This window comes from Dendrobates tinctorius, unplaced genomic scaffold, assembly GCF_039654945.1.
Source record: "Dendrobates tinctorius isolate UK_male_01 unplaced genomic scaffold, ASM3965494v1 ptg000062l, whole genome shotgun sequence".
NCBI lineage: Eukaryota > Metazoa > Chordata > Amphibia > Anura > Dendrobatidae > Dendrobates > Dendrobates tinctorius.
The window spans coordinates 38,316,510-38,333,549 of NW_027361730.1; the positions used below are offsets into that span (position 1 = coordinate 38,316,510).

The 17,040-nt window shown below is 42.2% G+C and overlaps 1 protein-coding gene across 4 annotated transcripts in view; it reads right to left on the minus strand.

Annotated features, from left to right (window-relative positions):
• Positions 1-17,040, minus strand: part of AP3B2 (adaptor related protein complex 3 subunit beta 2) — a 182,880-nt gene that overhangs the window by 35,956 nt on the left and 129,884 nt on the right. For all 4 annotated transcript variants that reach the window (XM_073579566.1, XM_073579567.1, XM_073579565.1 and 1 more), the window contains exons 19-23: positions 15,406-15,565; positions 14,427-14,616; positions 12,880-12,952; positions 5,978-6,084; positions 5,613-5,844 (exon numbers count right to left, since the gene is read on the minus strand). In XM_073579566.1, the coding sequence (XP_073435667.1) occupies positions 5,613-5,844; positions 5,978-6,084; positions 12,880-12,952; positions 14,427-14,616; positions 15,406-15,565 (762 nt within the window). The remainder of the gene's footprint in view (positions 1-5,612; positions 5,845-5,977; positions 6,085-12,879; positions 12,953-14,426; positions 14,617-15,405; positions 15,566-17,040) is intronic.

Here is a 17,040-nt window from a genome sequence, read left to right on the forward strand (position 1 = left end):
CGACGTGAGTTTGCTTCCGTGTGCAGCAAGCAGGATTTGTATTTGAGTGCAGCAAGCAGGATTTGCTTCTGAGTGCAGCAAGAGCGATCTGTACTTAGAGTGCAGCAGGCAGGATTGCATCTGAGTGCGGCAAGCAGGATTTGCACTTGAGCGCAGCAAAAAGGACTTGCACTTGTATGCGACCTTACACAACATAGACTGTAAACAGGAAGATTGCTCAGGCACCTCCCCAGTGGGGAGAAAGCAATATATAAATAATGTCCCACAGCCATTGGCTGGGGAGGAAATAGCAATTGTACAAGCTGGCCCTGTAAGAGGGCGGGAGCACACACGCGCGTGCCCTAAGGACATGGCTAGAGGACCGGCTGGAAGCATGCAGAGCATGGGGAAGGAAAGAACTGTCTGAAGCATGGGTGAGTTAAGAGACACACCGGAGTCCCTGCCTGTCAGAGCAGAACTCTGGCATGGTGCTAACAGCCACCCTTAGGCTACTTTTACACTAGCGTCGTGCACTGCACGTCGCTATGCGTCGTTTTGGAGAAAAAACGCATCCTGCAAAGTTGCCCGCAGGATGCGTTTTTTCTCCATAGACTAACATTAGCGACGCATTGCGACATTTGGGCACACGTCGCATCCGTCGTGCGACGGATGCGCCGTGTTTTGGCGGCCGAGACGCACAAAAAAAGTTACATGTAACTTTTTTTGTGCATCGTCTCCGCCATTTTCGACCGCGCATGCGCGGCCGAAACTCCGCCCCCTCCTCCCCGGACATTACAATGGGGCAGCAGATGCGATGAAAAACTGCATCCGCTGCCCCCGTTGTGTGGCGCTTCCACACTATGCGTCGGTGCGCTGCAACGTCGCATAGCGACGTGCAGTGCACGACGCTAGTGTGAAAGTAGCCTTAGTAGCAGCAATTGCAATACAGCATTTCCGGTAACTGGCAGTGGCAATGAGTCATTTACAATGCTCTGGAGGAATTTTGGCCCACTCGCCTTTGCAGAATTGTTTTAATTCAGCCACATTGGAGGGTTTCAGAGCATCAATTGCCTTTTTAAGGTCATGTCACAGCAGGTCAAGGTCTGGACTTTGACTAGGCAACTACAAAGTCTTAGTTTGTTATTTTTAAGCCATTCAGAGGTGGACTTGCTGGTGTGTTTTGGATCAATGTCCTGCTGCATAACCTATGTGCACTTTAGCTTGAGGTCACGAACAGATGGCAGGATATTCTCCGATAGGATTTTATGGTAAACAGCAGAATTCATGGTTCCATTTAGCACAACAAGTCTTCCAGGTCCTGAAGTAGCAAAACAGCCCCAGACAGTAGCGTAGCTACCGGGGGGGCAGAGGGGGCGGTCGCCCCGGGCCCCGAGCTCTGAGGGGGCCCACCGAGCTACGCTACTGTAACTGTATCGGCGTGCACAGCGCGCCCATACAGTTACATTCTGCGGCAGAGCAGGGAGAATCGATCTCCCTACTCTGCCACCCAGCCGCTATGGGCCCCTGAGAAGGCGGTGGGGGCCCCCGGTGCCAGCATTGGGCCCCCCATCTCACAGCCAGCAATGTCATCCTGGGCTATTCTGTGCGCACTGGACCTGTGATGAGGTCACGGGAGGGGAGGAGTCAGGGGGTCACATGATCAGGGGCTGCAGGGCTCTGCTGTGCTGGTTGTCTGGTGCTGGATGAGGTGAAGTAAGTTTCTGTGTGTGGTCATAGGGGTTTACAGGGTGGATGTAGCAGAGCTATGTGTGTATGAGGTGTACAGAGCGGAGCCGTGTGTGTAGAAGGTGTACGGAGCAGAGATATGCATGTATGAGGTGTACAGAGGAGCGGAGTCGCGTGTGTATGGGGTGAGCGGAGCCGTTTGTGTACGGAGCGGAGCCAAGTGTGTACGGGGTGTACAGAGCAGAGCTGTGTGTGTATGGGGTGTACGGAGCAGAGCCGTGTGTGTGCGGGGTGTACGGAGTGGAGCCGTGAGTGCAAGGTGTACGGATTTGAGCTGTATGTGTACAAGGTGTATGGTGCGGAGCCAGGTGTGTACAAGGTGTACAAAGTGGAGCCACATGTGTACGGAGCAGAGCCGCGTGTGTACGGGGTGTAGGGAGCAGAGCTGCGTGTGCACAAGGTGTATGGAACAGAGCTGCGTGTGTACAAGGTGTACAGAGCAGAGCTGTGTGTGTATAGGGGGTGTGGAGCAGAGCCATGTGTGTATAGGGGGTATCAGGTGCAGTAATAGGGACACATACGGCAGCAGTGGCTCAGCATTGGTTTATCAGGTGCAGTAATAGGGACATATCCGGCAGCAGAGGCTTAGTATTGGGGTATCAAGTACAGTAATAGGGACACATACGGCAGCAGCGGCTCAGTATTGAGGTATCAAGTGCAGTAATAGGGACACATACGGCAGCAGTGGCTCAGTATTGGGGTATCAGGCGCAGTAATAGGGACACATACGGCAGCAGTGGCTCAGTATTGGGGTATCAGGTGCAGTAATAGGGACACATACGGCAGCAGCGGCTCAGCATTGGGGTATCAAGTGCAGTAATAAGAAGGACACATACGGCAGCAGCGGCTCAGTATTGGGGTATCAGGTGCAGTAATAGGGACACATATGGCAGCAGCGGCTCAGTATTGGGGTATCAGGTGCAGTAACAGGGACACATACGGCAGCAGCGGCTCAGTATTGGGGTATCAGGTGCAGTAATAGGGACACATACGGCAGCAGCAGCTCCATGTTGGGGTATCAGGTGCAGTAATAGGGACACATATGGCAGCAGCGGCTCAGCATTGGGGTATCAGGTGCAGTAATAGGGACACATATGGCAGCAGCAGAGGCTCAGTATTGGGGTATCAGGTGCAGTAATAGGGACACATACAGCAGCAGAGGATCAGTATTGGGGTATCAAGTGCAGTAATAGGGACACATATGGCAGCAGAGGCTCAGTATTGGGGTATCAGGTGCAGTAATAAGGACACATACGGCAGCAGAGGCTCAGTATTGGGGTATCAAGTGCAGTAATAGGGACACATATGGCAGCAGCGGCTCAGTATTGGGGTATCAGGTGCAGTAATAAGGACACATACGGCAGCAGAGGCTCAGTATTGGGGTATCAAGTGCAGTAATAGGGACACATACGGCAGCAGAGGCTCAGTATTGTGGTATCAGGTGCAGTAATAGGGACACATACGGCAGCAGCGGCTCAGCATTGGGGTATCAGCAGGGTAAGGAGTTTGCGCAGGATGGGGATACATGGTGATGGGGCTGGAATATGAGAAGTGAAACGTGTTGTTGTTGTATTCTCTGTAGCCGAGTCATGGCTGGAGGAGTTGTCATGTCGGTCTGGGCCAGATGGAAAAGACGTGAAAAGTGAACGATTCCATCAGAAAGAACGTCAGCGGTAAGACACCAACTATAACTGTGCAGTAATCACTTATATGTTATGTAGGACTGGTATTTACCACTGACCATGTGGCGGTAATATCCATGTTGGTCTTTATATAGGGATTATTTTCAGTAACAGAGCAGTCATCTCCTACATCCACTATTAGGGTGCGTCTCCGAGTTGTAATCAAAATTACCTAGTTAGGGGCCCACTCAGAAGTTTCGCCCCCCCTGAACTGAAACCTTAGCTACACCTCTGGCCCCAGACCATCACACTACCAACACCATATTTACTGTTGGTATGATGTTCCTTTTCTGTAATGCTGTATTACTTCTGCGTAAGATGTAGTGGGACATACACCTTCCAAAAAGTTCAACTTTTCTGTTGTCAGTCCACAATGTGTTCTCCCAAAAGTCTTTGGGATCATCAAGATGTTTTCTGGCAAAACTGTGATGAGCCTTTATGTTCTTATTGCTCAGCAATGGTTTTCATCTTGGAACTCTGCCATGCAGGTCATTTTTGCCCAGTCGCTTTCTCATGGTGGCGTCATGAACACTGACCTTAACTGAGACAAGTGAGGCCTGCAGTTCTTTGGATGTTGTTGTGGGGTCTTTTGTGACCTGCACTCTTGGGGTAATTTTAGTTGGCCAGCTGGCCTCTCCTGGCAAGATTCACCACTGTTCCATGTTTTCGGCATTTGTGGATAATGGCTGTCACTGTGGTTCACTGGAGTCCCAACGCTTGGGAAACAGCTTTAGGCCAGGGTCACACTTGCGACAGCTATGCGAGAAATTCGTGCGAGTCTCTCGCATTAATACACAGCGCTGCCGCTGGCACTTGGGACCGGAGTGTGCGGTTGCATGTATTTCTATGCAGCTGCACACTCTGGTCCCAATTACCAGCGGCAGCGCCGAGTATTGATGTGAGAGACTCGCGCGAGTTTCTCGCATCACACTCGCAAGTGTGACCCCGGCCTTATAACCTTTTCCAGACTGATAGATCTCAATTACTTTGTTTCTCATTTGTTTCAGCATTTATTTGGATTGCAGCATGATATCTAGATTTTGAAGAACCTTTGGTCTACGTCACAATTTCAGGCAGGTCCTATTTAAGTGATTTCTTGATTGATAACAGGTGTGGCAGTAATCAGGCCTGGGTATGGCTATGGAACTTTTAACTCAGCTTCCCAAAGATAAACCATAGTTAATTTATGTTTTAAGAGGGGGGGGGGGCGCAATCACTTTTTCACACAGGGCCCTGTAGGTTTTGGATTTTTTTTCCTTACTAATAATGACCTTCATTTGAAAACTGCATTTTTTGTTTACTTGTGTTACCTTTGTCTAATATTTACATTTGTTTGGCGATCTGTAACATTGAAGTTTGACAAACATGCAGAAGAATTGGAAATCAGGGAAGAGCAAACAATTTTTCACACAACTGTATATTAGTAAGTTCCATAAATCATGTCTCAACACATTTGTGAGAATAAACATATAGGCCTTGATTTATCAAAGATTTTTCATCTGTCATAGAAGCTTTGAAAAGTGGAAAAAATTTGCACAATGCGTGGTTGTGCAAACATTTTGCCCCTTTTGTCATCTTCACCGCATTTTCGCCGAGCTCCAACAAAGTTGGCGGAATGTAAGTGGGATGGGTATATAATGAGTGGCATTCATGATGAGCGAAAATGTTCTCTACCCCACAAATCTTACTCCAGTAGGACTGGACTGGAGTAAGATTTCTGGCGAGGCACATGCCACTACGTGCCATGGCTAATTAATTAAGAAACATGCGCCTCTTAACGAATCAAGAGTTTCACACTCCAAGACCCCATCTCATCATGACCAGCATGAAAATTCCAGGCTTCATGAACCGTACCCATAGTGTTCAACCACCTTAACGCTTCCTAAAATAAATCTAGACATCATTTTTATATCCATCTAATATAATCTATACTACAAAGAGCCCTTGATTTGTCTCCATGATACCGCAATGTACACATAGTTACTTTTTAGAAGAATTCTTTTCTTACAATGTGAATATAGTCCCATGAGGATGTAATTCTGATTTGAAATTTTCTGTCTATTAGTGACTAATATATTCTCCTTTGCCATTCAGTTTGATCCTTATGTGGGAATCTTCACAAAACCCCAATTTATAACTTGTCGACTATTACATCAATACTAAAAAAAAAAAAAAAAGTTTTTGAAACTAATAACAAATATGTACCTATTTCCTGAAACTCCTGTATCCTCATACCACTCAGCAACTTAGGCTCACTAATGTGGATACTTCGCACTTCACTCTCAGTGTTGTTGGAGATCTTTATTTGAACAGACACCATCCGATGATCAGGTGTAAATGGCTGGCGGCTGAATATATATTCCATAGAGAGGCCCTCTCCTGTCATTCGATGTAGTAGTTCGAATGTGCGACCAGTGGAGAATATAGGACTGATTACCTTAGGGGGGGAAATAGAAATACTAAAACACTAAACCGTGGAATAGAATAAACTCAGCATTATAAATAAATGCCACATTTTTATTTTAATACAGTTGTTAAATGCCACCATGGAATAGCCCCGTGTGACTCACTGTGGGGGTTAGAGAAGTGTCCGTTAATGATAATCCGTCAAGGTCAGTCACTAAGCTGGATGACACAATACTTCCTGAAGTTGTAAGAGGGGCAGAGGGCACTGAAACTATAAAAGAGAACAAAAAAACCCAAACACATTGATGTTACTTTAACTAAGGAGTTTGCATTAGGTTCTTGAATTAAATTATATAACAGGGTATCTGTATTAGGCCAGAATCACACTACCGTAGAATATGGACGAGTGCTATGCGAGAAAACATTGCATAGCACTTGGACCAGTTTTTCTCTATGGGGCAGCTCACATCATCCTTTTAATTCTACGTGCGTGTAAAATTCCAGCATGCTGCAATTGTCACCGAGACTCGCCAATGCAAGCCTACGAGTGCGACAAAAAAAAAAAAAAAAAAAATCGCACAGCACTCACACCTTGTGAATGCTGTCCGATTTTTACGCACCGGTTTCCTTTGAAAAAACGGCAATTCATGTGCCGCATACAGTAAAATCACACTGACAGGTTAGAATAAAATAGATAGAATAGATATATACACATTATACACATAGAATACAAAGATATATAGATGTCAGTGACACACACATATATACACTCACTGGCCACTTTATTAGGTACACCTGTCCAACTGTGTGTTAAGACTTAATTTCTAATCTGCCAATCACATGGCGGCAACTCAGTGCATTTAGGCATGTAGACATGGTCAAGACAATCTCCTGCAGTTCAAACCGAGCATCAGTATGGGGAAGAAAGGTGATTTGAGTGCCTTTGAACGTGGCATGATTGTTGGTGCCAGAAGGGCTGGTCTGAGTATTTCAGAAACTGCTGATCTACTGGGATTTTCACGCACAACCATCTCTAGGGTTTACAGAGAATGGTCCGAAAAAGAAAAAAAATCCAGTGAGCGGCAGTTCTGTGGCCGGAAATGCCTTGTTGATGCCAGAGGTCAGAGGAGAATGGGCAGACTGGTTCGAGCTGATAGAAAGGCAACAGTGACTCAAATTGCCACCCGTTACAACCAAGGTAGGCAGAAGAGCATCTCTGAACGCACAGTGCGTCGAACTTTGAGGCAGATGGGCTACAGCAGCAGAAGACCACACCGGGTACCACTCCTCTCAGCTAAGAACAGGAAACTGAGGCTACAATTTGCACAAGCTCATCGAAATTGGACAGTAGAAGATTGGAAAAACGTTGCCTGGTCTGATGAGTCTCGATTTCTGCTGCGACATTCGGATGGTAGGGTCAGAATTTGGCGTAAACAACATGAAAGCATGGATCCATCCTGCCTTGTATCAACGGTTCAGGCTGGTGGTGGTGGTGTCATGGTGTGGGGAATTTTTTCTTGGCACTCTTTGGGCCCCTTGGTACCAATTGAGCATCGTTGCAACGCCACAGCCTACCTGAGTATTGTTGCTGACCATGTCCATCCCTTTATGACCACAATGTACCCAACATCTGATGGCTACTTTCAGCAGGATAATGCGCCATGTCATAAAGCTCGAATCATCTCAGATTGGTTTCTTGAACATGACAATGAGTTCACTGTACTCAAATGGCCTCCTCAGTCACCAGATCTCAATCCAATAGAGCATCTTTGGGATGTGGTGGAACGGGAGATTCGCATCAGGGATGTGCAGCCGACAAATCTGCGCCAACTGTGTGATGCCATCATGTCAATATGGTCCAAAATCTCTGAGGAATGCTTCCAGCACCTTGTTGAATCTCTGCCACGAAGAATTGAGGCAGTTCTGAAGGCAAAAGGGGGTCCAACGCGTTACTAGCATGGTGTACCTAATAAAGTGGCCAGTGAGTGTATATTTATATATATTACATAGATAGATAGAAGAAAAGCCGGAAATTCATCTGCCGTGCTCGTAAAATCACTGCAGGAGCCGACAGGATAGAAGAGATGGATTACATACAGTAAATACAAATTCATCTAGATGTAGCAGAGCTGGACCCGTCATGGGACTAATGGATTAAAAGTATCTCTGTGGAAAGGTGAGGAATACTGTTGTTAGTTTTTTTACCTCTTTTGCAGATGACGAAGGCATCGGGGGAATTGGTGAGGTTGTAAGTATGGTTTAAATAAGAATATTAACGGAGTCTGTGTCATTTTTTCAATTAAAGGACTTTTTTCTGGGTGTTTGTGTTTACTTACAATGTGATTATGGGGTTAGTAATGGGGGCGTCTTATTGACGCCAGGGCTGTGGAGTCAGAGTCGGAGTCGTGGAGTCGGAGTCGGTGCTCATTTTGGTGGAGTCGGAGTCGGAGTTGGAGTCGGTATAAAATGGACCGACTCTGACTCCTAAAATATATAATAAATTGGGTACAGTAATTCAATGCAGGATGTGCTGAATATTTTTTCATAGGAGTTTGGGAAAGTTATGAAATGTCCTAAAAATGGCTGTTATATTCCTGATCTAAGGCTACATTCACACACAGCGTTTTTCCTGTATTTTTTGAGGATACGTTTTTCAGCTGCAAAAGCTGATCATCTTTTTAAAAAACTGCATCACCTGAAAGGTTTTTGAGCTCATAGATAATGTTTTCAATAGCAAAAGCAGATTAGAAATCTGCTCTATCTAATATATCCATTTATCCATATCTGTCTATCCATATCGTATCTGTACCAAAAAGAATGAAAACCGGGTAGTACACCAATATATATTCTGTTCTATCTAAATATCTTGATTATTGGATCATAAAAATGATTAAATGTCTGAGGTTCACATTGTACTACAATAAATTTTTCACTTAAATATAAGCAATATGTGTGGGAGTCGGAGTCGTGGAGTCGGAGTCGGTGTAAGGGAAATTGAGGAGTCGGAGTCGCAGGTTTGGCTTACCGACTCCACAGCCCTGATTGACGCCTCTCCATTACTAACCTCGGGGCTTGATGTCACCTGACAATGCAAAGGTGACATCAACCCCACAAATATGAACCTCACTTGCCACCGCTACATGGCAAGTGGGAAGAGCGAGGTTAAGTGTCAGAATTGTCGCAGCTTAGAGATGCACCTTTTCAGGGGCGGCTGAGAGCTGATGTATTTTAGCCAGGGAGGCAGTATCCATGGCCCCTTCCTAGGCTATTAATATCAGCCCGCAGCTGTCTGCATAGCTTTTGCTGGTTATTATTTATAGGGGGACCCTACATCATTTTTTTTGGGGGGTCCCTCATTTTAATAGTCAGTAGAGGCTAAGTATACAGTTATGAGCTGATATTAATAGCCTGGGAAGCTCCATGGGTATGACCCTATTTCCAGGCTATAAACATCTGTCCCCAGCCGTCGGCTTTCCCTCTGCTGGTTATAAAAATTGCGTGGGAGCCCACGCCATTTTTTTCAGAAAAATAATCTTTTATTAATTAAATACATGTACAGTAATTTGCACACACACTATACTAATTGTGTTTGTCACTGACATCTATATATATATACCTATTCTATTTGTATTTACTGTATGTAATCCATCTCTTCTATCCTCTCGGCTCCTGCTGTGACTTTACAGAACATGGCAGATGAATTGCCGGCTTTTATTCTATTTATCAATATGTGTGCGTTTTGAAGAATATTTCATTTGAAAACGATGTGTAAATAACAGAGAATTGCTGTATGTAAAAGCTCATGTTAAAAATCGCATTGCAATCGAATAGCAATCGCACTGCATTTGGATGTAAATCGGATGCTAGGTGTGAGAAATTGGATTGTACTCGCATGACACTCGCAATACACTCCTGTGACTCATGGCAGGGAGACTTGGACCGATTTTTCATTCGTTTAGTGTGACTCCGGTCTTAGGCCACACTCACATGTTCATTATTTGGTCAGTATTTTACATCAGTAAATCCAGATCCAAATCCAGGAGTGGGTTATAAATACAGAAGTGGTGATGTGTTTCTATTATAATTTTCCTCTGATTGTTCCCCTCCTGGTTTTGTCCTACAGATACTGATGGAAAATACTGACCAAACACTGAACGTGTGAATGTGGCCTTGGATTGCTGGAGCTTGGCTCAAGGATTTATTCTGATTGCTGTATTTGTTACATGCTAACCAGAGGTGCATTTTCTACACGTCTATTCTATCTGTGTTTTTTAGTGATGATAGAACAAGTATCCATTATAGTCTATAAGGCTATTTGCATGTCTGTATGTTTGGGGACTGAGTGTCCACACAAAACACAGAGATGTGTCTGTTTTTTGATCCAAGTCACCCATTTAAATCAATGAGTCCGTAAAAGACAAATGGACAGCACACAGATGCCATACAGGTATATCTTGAGCACTGTCCTTTTTTTTAACATTTAATATGTGGGAAAAGCTTGGATAACTTTGCCGTATGAGAAGAACAGCAGATTTAAATCTGCTGCAAATCTGTAAGAAAACGTGTGCATGAGACTTCAGGAATCTCATTCACTTTGCTGTTTCTATGAAATCCTTCAGGTTTTGTAACAAATCTGCGCTGAAAAAATGTGACCAAAATATTAATGTGTGCACAGACCCTAACAGGGTGCGTTATTTTAGACATTGTCTGAATCTCCTGCTATAAAGAATTGAAGGTCTATGCTGGCATTACAATGAGTTGGAAAATAATATTGTGCAATATTTGATCTTCAATGTCAGAATTGTCTTTTTTCTACCAACGATAAATGGAAATGTGTTGTTCAGAGGTCCAAAAAGAGATACCAAGTAAGGCTAGAGTCACACACAACGTAGAAAAATATGGACCGTATTTTACAGCCGTAATATGCATAAATGGTCCCGAAATAGTGATCCGTATGTCATGTGTTATCAGGGTGTGGCCGCATATTTTTCTCATGTAAGCATCCATATGTAATCCGTATGTGATCCGTATAGCGTTTTTTTCTCGCAGGCTTGCAAAATGGACAGAATAGATATATACACATAGAATGCATATACTGTGTATATATATACAGTATATATATATATCTATTCTTTCTATTCTTTATTAAACCTGTCATTTACTGTATCGCGCACTAAATTGCCGGCTTTTCTAAAGGACACCGGGTGAGTATTTCTTGCAAGTGTCACACATCTGGTCCGTGTGTAATGCATTTTTTTTGCGCACCCATAGACTTGTATTGGCATACTACGGCCGTAGTACGCTGACAATCGCAGCATGCTGCGATTGGCTCAGCCCGTAAAAAATACGCGACAAAAATACGGCTGATGGGAGCTAACCCATAGAGAATCATTGGTCTGTGTGCAATGCATGTTTTTAATGCCTCTCACTCATCCATATTCCTCTCTAGTGTGACGCCGGCCTAACAGTGACACATCGAGAATTAAAAAATATATATCTTTTTTTTTTTTAATCACAGTCTAAAAAGCATGCTCATAAAATACTCATAAAAAATTGGGTATAAACGCATATATGGTAGTTAAAAATCCATAGGGACTAGCTATCTGTCCCACATAGATAAGGATAAAAATATCTAAATTTGTTTAAATCCAAAGGACGCTAATTCACAGCGTTGCAATCCAGATTCATCACGGCTGCATTCAGGCTGGAGGTACACTGACAAGTGGCTGTCACCGGCCGGGACAGCCCTTGTATCATATATATATTTTTTGGATTACACGCTGCTAATTACAGTGCAACTCTGATTACCATATCGCCTATCAGAAGGAGGATTTCCGCTGCACCAGCGCTACAGGTACTGTTTCTTACCATTAAGCCTCTGATATGGTGTTTTGAGACTCTGCTGCATGACTATTAGATTGCAACGCTGTGAATTAGCGTCCTTTGGATTTAAACAAATTTATATATTTTTATCCTTATCTATGTGGGACAGATAGCTAGTCCCTAGGGATTTTTAACTACCGTATATGCGTTTATACCCCATTATTTTCATGAGTATTTTATGCGCATGCTTTTTATAGTGTGATTAATTTATTTTTCTTGACACTTTTGTGACAAGTGTCTAAGGCCTGTTTCACACTTCCGTTTTTGTGTCCGCCAAACGGATCCGTTTCCGTTTTTTTGACGGAAACTGATGCAAACGGATCCGTTTTTTAAAAAACGGATCCGTTTTTTTGACGGATCCGCGGTAACCACTAATGGAAGTCTATGGGACAAAAAAAACGGATCCTGCAAAAAATGGCGGATCCGTTTTTTTACGGAAACCAACGGATTTTGACGGATTTGAAAAAACGGAAGTGTGAAACAGGGCTAAGCGATTGCTGCAAAAAAACTATTTTGCACATAAGCGCCACTGTATTCAATTTAGTATATTTATCTTCATTTTTTTGCTTGTTGGATGTTAAGAAGCCCCTATAAATAGTATAAAAAAATCTTCACTTTAATATAACTTTTTCTACCTTCTATCACTGTGCTCATTAATCGGTTTATGAGTAAAGTTTGTGGAAACTCTTTCCAAGCAAAAAGTATTCTAATTGTAAGAAAAAGTATTTCTAATATTAAAATTATATAGTATTGCACTGAGATTTATAGAAATGGTATTTTATGTTAGGGTATGTGCATTTTTTTTTAGATGTACCTACTGAATTCTACAAAATGAAGACGCTTCAGGAAAACGTCAGCGATCTTTTTCCTGTAGTGTCTTCATTGATGTCCTTACAGTCTATTTTGTGGCGACTCCACTGCTGGCGTCTTTTTTTTTTCAGTTTATACTTTGAAGCGCAACTTTTTCACTGTTTCCAGACTTTAGAAGCCTGAAGGGGTTATACGAATACATATGCACAGCAAGTCTTTTTACCTTTATGTGCATTATGTTCATTCTTTGTAGTGGTTTAGCTTTAGAGCTTTAGCACTTTTTTAGGTGGAATCCCCCTGAAAAAGACATCATGTGCACATAACCTATACAAACAGAAGTGAAACGCTATCCATATGTCAAGATTTTACTCACAGTCATCTAGATCCAGTAAAGACATCTCTTTTGTCTCCTTGGACTGCTTCACTGCTGGTTTAGAAGCTACAGACTGAGCAAGAAAAGAAAGTAATGTCACTAATAGATATGCTCTCCTTGACAATTCTAAATACACTGGAGGTCTGTAACGGTAAAAGTGTCACTTAATACAGTTTTACCTATTTCAGAGGCATTCAGATAACATAAAGTTAAATCTTACTTCTCAACTCTCTCATAATATCTGGGTGGCTCTTAGAAAAATAAGGGACCTAATAAACAGTGAGTGGGGTGTGAAAAGGTCCACCAGCAAAATTGACTTTGAGGGCCCGCTGTTGAGTTGCATGCAAATATCACATTAGCCTCATTCACAAATTGTTCTGGGCTACTTCTGTCTGATATGTAATGACCCCCTGCTCTACTCTCAATGGACAGAAATTACAAGTTGAGCACAACAGACATAAATGTGATTACTGAGATATGTCCAGACAGGCAGGGCAAGGGAGTGACAGTACAGCAGAGCTGACAGTAGTAAGAGATGAGGTGGTGCTGATGGAAGTGTTTGTAAAGTGACATAGCTAAACTTAGGTGTGCTGCCCTTCCCCCAGAGGGACCTAGTCTCAAAGGTGCAAGTCATCTGTGCTTTCTAATCATGCAGGAGGTTAAACCAGGAGATCAAAGCTGTATTATTGCACCACATACAGTGAGAAAACTGCTCTAAACTATGTTTTGGAATGTTGTTCTTTCTTGTGAGTTTAGATGCCTGCTTATCATTGGTTAGCATCATACAGGGAGAAGTAAACGCCTCAAGTAAAATCTGTCTGATAACACTCACTTTGACTTAAAAAAGTTAACTCATTACATGCCAAATAATTTGATTACTAATATCTCTATAACTGAATTTTATTCCACTTTTCAGCTGCTATTACATCGTGTGTCGAGTTCAACCTTAAAATTTGGTGAAATGTGTTTTCTAATTCTCCCATCCTTAGGCCTCATAAATACGAGTGCAATTCTTTCTTTTCATGGATAGCACTTGTACCTATGATAGTCTATTGGATAGTTCACATGTCCGATTTTTTCCTTGGATATTGCAGAGACATGTCCAATAATCATCAGAATGTCAGATAAAAATCATCAATACAAGGCTATGGATCTGTGAAAAAAATCATATAGCACTTTTGATTTTTCAAGGGCTGATAAATAGGAGAAACATTTTTTTTCTATCAGAGAAAAACTAATGAAAATATGATGAAACTTGGGACCATTTTTATTGTATGTGAAAATAACTGATATCTGAATGAGGTCTAAGTCTTTGTGCTTTATAAAAGAACACAGAAGTGCAGGGGACTGGAAACTGCAAAAATAAGGAGAGGCGAGTATTGGCAGAGTTTAGAGTTTCTGGTCCTAATATGAATTTATGTGGTCTCAGATCTGTGTTTATTTAGGGGTTTGGTTTATGGTCGGTATTAGTTTAGGATGACTGCTAAATGAGCACACTAGGGTGTCTGGTCTGGCATCCAGATTAATTTTATAAGATAGAGACTTACAGGCCTTTTCTTTTTAGGCTCAGGCTGCGGCTGTTCTTTCTCATCCTCTTCCTCGTCATCCTCTTCTGAAGAAGATTCACTCTCAGATTCACTCTCTGAGCCGCTTTCTTCTGAAGCAGATTTCTTTGATGTTCTCACTGGGGTTTTCTTCCCTTTTGCTGTTAATCTTTGATCCCGATCACTTTCATCGCTGTCAATTGATCAAGAATGTCTGTATTAACTAATCAATTTTATTTATTTTTTGACATACAAACCTATTTAACCGTTACCTTTTTCCCCCTAACAAAATAGTGACATTATATGAATGGTCCCCTGTAATGGCAGCAAAACAGAATACTGAACCTCTCCGCACCCTTTGCTGATGTCAAGGAAACAGGACTGTCTTCGTTCTATCAAGTTAAGGTTCCAAAAAGTGGGTTAGGTCACAGGGGCTTACATGTAAAATGAGCATATGCTTCATATCTCATTTAGGGTCCTAATAAGCATGGGGCTGTTCTTGTTTATATTTCTACGGCCGGGGTCACACGAGCGATCATTCTTTCATGTGAGAGAATAAGGACGATTATGCTAATGACAGTTGGCTCAAACTGTGTCACAGAATGATCCGAGTGTCATCTTACTGTGTTGCGATTCTCAAACATGAGATAATCGAATCACATGTGTGGAGAAAACAGAACTTAATTTCTCCAACTTCTTCATTCTCTGTGTCCGCGGATGTTGGGCTGCACCAGGATGACATCTGAGTGCAGTCCAATGGTTCACTCGAACCAAGACTTGTATGAGTGCACATGACCTGATCATTGAATGCACCCGCAGCATTCTGCAAATATTTTATCATACCAAATCGGCATAAGAAAATAATCGCTGATCTGCTCTGCCCCACAGTATAACATTGGGTCGAGTGCTATCCTATAAAGCATAACACAGCACCTGGCCGTCTTTTACTCCAGTGTGAGCGACCCCTAACTTTTCTCCGTACCTCCCATCACTAGGGGATTCATCCTTCTTGTCCTTTTTCTTCTCTTCCTTTTCAGACTCTTCTTCATCTTCACTCTCTTCCTCCTCTTCTTCACTCTCAGACCCTGAACCACTACCACTGCTACTCTCACCAGTCTCTGACTCACTCACTGATTCTGGGTCTGAAATAAAAACATTATAAGGCATTTATCAGCAAAATATACTCATGTTAAATATGGAAAATTGATAAGTTGAACTAATTTTCCGCAATATACTTTTATCTTAACCCCTTTGAGACCTAGCCTGTTTTCACCTTAATGACCAGGCCAATTTTTACAATTCTGACCACTGTCAATTTATGAGGTCATAACTCTGGAACGCTTCAACGGATCCTGGTGATTCTGAGGCTGTTTTCTCATGACATATTGTACTTTATGATAGCGGTAAAATTTCTTCAATATGACTTGCGAAAAAAACAGAAATTTGGCGAAAATTTTGCAATTTTCAAACTTTTAATTTTTATGCCCTTAAATCAGAGTCATAATACACAAATAGTTAATAAATAACATTTCCCACTTGTCTACTTTACATCAGCACAATTTTGGAACCAAATTTTTTTTTGTTAGGGAGTTATAAGGGTTAAAAGTTGGTCTGCGATTTTTCATTTTTTTAACAAATTTTACAAAACTATTTTTTTAGGGACCACATCACATTTGAAGGAAAAAGACATGTAGTCAGCTCACCACTTTGCTGTGTGCAGCCTTTCTTACCGTCGACTAATGCCCTGAATGGATCCAACTGAGCATATGGGGAAACCAACACAGGAAGGAAAGATCCAGCGATGTCAGATAGCGGTTAAAAACAATCTTTATTCCAAAGAATAATGTAAAAACATTTTCAGGCACATAATGTCTGGGCAACACTGCATCAGTACACAGATCTACGCGTTTCAACCCGAGGTGTTTTTCACAGGGCTGTGGAGTCGGTAAGCCAAACCTGCGACTCCGACTCCTCAGTTTCCCTTACACCGACTCCACGACTCCGACATATATTGCTTATATTTAAGTGAAAAATTTATTGTAGTACAATGTGAACATCAGACATTGAATCATTTTTATGATACAATAATCAAGATATTTAGATAGAACATAATATATATTTATTGGAATACAACTTTAGAACACAAAAAAACTGTAATAAATTGTAAATATGTAATACAGTATATATGTAATCGATATTACATAGTGTATGTATATATAATATATATATATATATATATATATATATATATATATATATATATATATATATAAATACATAAAAACACTATGACTTATCTCAGCTAAGACAAACCCTAGATCCTCAGGCTACATTCATACCATGGGCGTAGCCAGGATCAAACCTGGGGGGGCAGAACTTCATACTGTTCCGCAGAACCTCATACTGCACACCTCAGCTGCTGCAGAACCTCATACTTCACACCCCTACACTTGAAAATAAAGCCTGCACCATAAGAAGATGTGGTGATGAATGCAGTCTATTTATTCCAACTATCAATTGATGTTGATGTGTTACTAAGGACGAGCAATGCCTGTCCTGGGCGTCCTTTTGGGCAGCTATGAGGTGTACCTGAATGGTGCTAAAAAAAAAAAGGAGT